This window comes from Hippocampus comes, unplaced genomic scaffold (assembly GCF_001891065.2).
Source record: "Hippocampus comes isolate QL1 unplaced genomic scaffold, H_comes_QL1_v1.1 scaffold150, whole genome shotgun sequence".
Classification (NCBI taxonomy): Eukaryota; Metazoa; Chordata; class Actinopteri; order Syngnathiformes; family Syngnathidae; genus Hippocampus; species Hippocampus comes.
In genome coordinates, this window is record NW_017805496.1 from 1,950,586 (window position 1) to 1,952,996 (window position 2,411).

Here is a 2,411-nt window from a genome sequence, read left to right on the forward strand (position 1 = left end):
ATCTTTCACCCCCAAAATAGAAAGCCATGTGTCTGGATTCATTCGTTTACATGCCGGTAAAGCAGAAAACGCGAGATAGAATTGAGATCAGGAAACCAACATCACATTCGTAGCCTACTTGTTCTCCGCTGTTGGTGAAGAAGAGAGAGGAAGAGGGGGGGAGAGAGAGAGAGAGTCAGAGAGGGTGAGCGCGCGTGAGATAAACAGACAGAGGGACAGAGAAAGGGAGAGAGAGAGAGAGAGAGAGAGAGAGAGAGAGAGAGAGAGAGAGAGAGAGAGAGAGAGAGAGAGAGGAGGTATGTCTGGATCTTCAGCCTTGTTCTTCCTCTTGCTTGCTTTTGGGATAAACCGCCTTCAAATGACGGACGGTACTTTGCCCTGAAAAGTTCGCCGTCGAACAAGACTAACAAATTATTTTATTTTGGAAGTTGCGCCAACGAAGTGGTGGGGATTTTTTCCCTCCCCTCCGCGCGCGCAATGGCATCGCGTGTCCATCTCCCGTTCGCCCACCTCCACCTGCAGTTTCAGATGGGCGAATAGCGAGGAGAACAACTCGTGTGGAGCGGGCGACGGACGACCTTGTGAGTGTGGATACAACGGCTTCCTTTCGTTTCAAAGCCCGCAGCTTTTATTTTGGAGGGTCAAGTGAGGGTTCCGCGTACGTCTTTGGCGGCTCCAGAGCGCACCTGTCTGACTCAACCATGCTCTCCTCTGGGAAATACTGCCTGCTTCTGGTCCTGCTCGCCAAAAGTAACCTGGGCGACCAAGGAGTCTCAAATCAAGGTGAGGACACGTGCCCTGCTCATGAGTGACAACAAAGGGGTTCAAGCTTTGTCATGAACTTCGTTTAAAGACGAAACCAAAACACGCGCGACGAGCCTCATTTACTTGCGAGGTACTAACCAGCCTCAGAGCTCGAGCTTCCATTTTAGATGTGCCTACATACTCGAGTTCATAAATAATGCTATATGTTATATAATCCCACTGGGGCTCGTGATTACATTTAACAATGATCTATGTTTCTCTTTCTGCTTCAGCACCAGTGGTACGGTTCGTAATATATCATGTATGCATATTTATGTGTTGGCCTCTCCACAGATGCATCTCAACATCACATACGTTATAATATCGTACAAAAGTACATTTATTCGAGTAGGCAAAAAGTGATCTCATATGCAGATTTATAAAACAAAATGGCCAGTTTACAATGAAGTGGTTTTCTATTGCTGTAGTCAAAAAAAAAAAACGAAACAAAACGAGAACTTTCTCTTCTTCTCATGAATCTAAGAGTTTCGCATAATGTGCGTACTTATTGAGATGCACCTGCATATATGTCGTATACTACTAGAATATAAGGGATCTAGAATAGGCGGTAAAGGAGGTAAATACTTTGGAGACAAATATCGTTCCTTCAGCATGCTAAAAAAAAAAAAAAAAAAAATCACCGTTAAATTTCGGCCCCCAAACAATTCTTTGGGTTACTTCATTTGACAACATCAATTTGGCAACACATGTGTGACCACGTCTGCCTCCCAATCAGGTCAGGTCAGACTTCGTATGTTCATCAGAACATCACCGTGTGGAGTTTGTTTGTTCTCCGCAGGCTAGCAAAGGTTTTCTCCACGCACACCACTTTCGCACCCCCCAAAATGCTTCGTAGGTGACTTCTTGTTCAATTATTACGATTAATTTTTAAAAAATATTTGAATAATTATTACCATTATTATTACAATCATTATTTGTAAGTTAGTTCTGTGACTGAGCAGTGGCGAGGGTTGCTTAACGTCAGCTGGGATAGTCCGCAGCTCACTCATGACCCTAAAAAGTAAAAGCGGAATAAAAGATGGACGGATGGCAAATGCCAGACCCGGGCCACTGCAGGACCGTCATTCATTGCGGTATGTGGGCCGAGTGTCGTGCCGTGTCCGCGCCAGAGCTGGGCCAGACCAATTTTGCTGACTGGGGCAGTACCCCGTGGCAGGAAGTGCCGGTGGGCGTAAACGAGGGGAAAAATAAAGGTGCAGTTGTTAAATGCATACATCAATCTTTATCTTCTTTTCCGTCGTCGATCGCCCAAAGTCACTGCTGATACGATCAAAATGTTGATTAAATGCTGCTCCGCCAGTGCAGTGACACTAACCGAACACGCAACAACCAGTCAGTTTAATTTCCACACCAAATGTCAACAACTGCTGTCAATAACGTTCCGTTTGACAGAAATGTGATGACATCGTTTTTAGCAAGCAAACGCAACATCTCATTTGTGCATATTTTGAATCTTTGGTACAATTTGAAATTGTTTTTTTTTTTTTTTTTTTAGCACAGGGCCTCGTGTTTCATCACCACCCTGCGTGTGTGTGTGTGTGTGTGTGTGTGTGTGTGTGTGTGTGTGTGTGTGTGTGTGTGTGTGG

General features: G+C 44.9%; 1 protein-coding gene across 3 annotated transcripts in view; it reads left to right on the forward strand.

Annotated features, from left to right (window-relative positions):
- Positions 1 to 276: 276 nt before the first annotated feature.
- The window catches only part of LOC109519722 (ephrin type-A receptor 6-like), a 45,376-nt gene continuing 43,241 nt past the window's right edge, over positions 277 to 2,411 (forward strand). For 2 of the 3 annotated variants that reach the window (XM_019876418.1, XM_019876419.1), the window contains exon 1: positions 281 to 783. In XM_019876418.1, coding sequence (XP_019731977.1) covers positions 702 to 783 — 82 coding nt within the window. In that variant the 5' untranslated portion in view covers positions 281 to 701. Of the gene's footprint in view, positions 784 to 2,411 lie in introns of all 3 variants that reach the window. The other variant, XM_019876420.1, reaches the window with a different exon arrangement.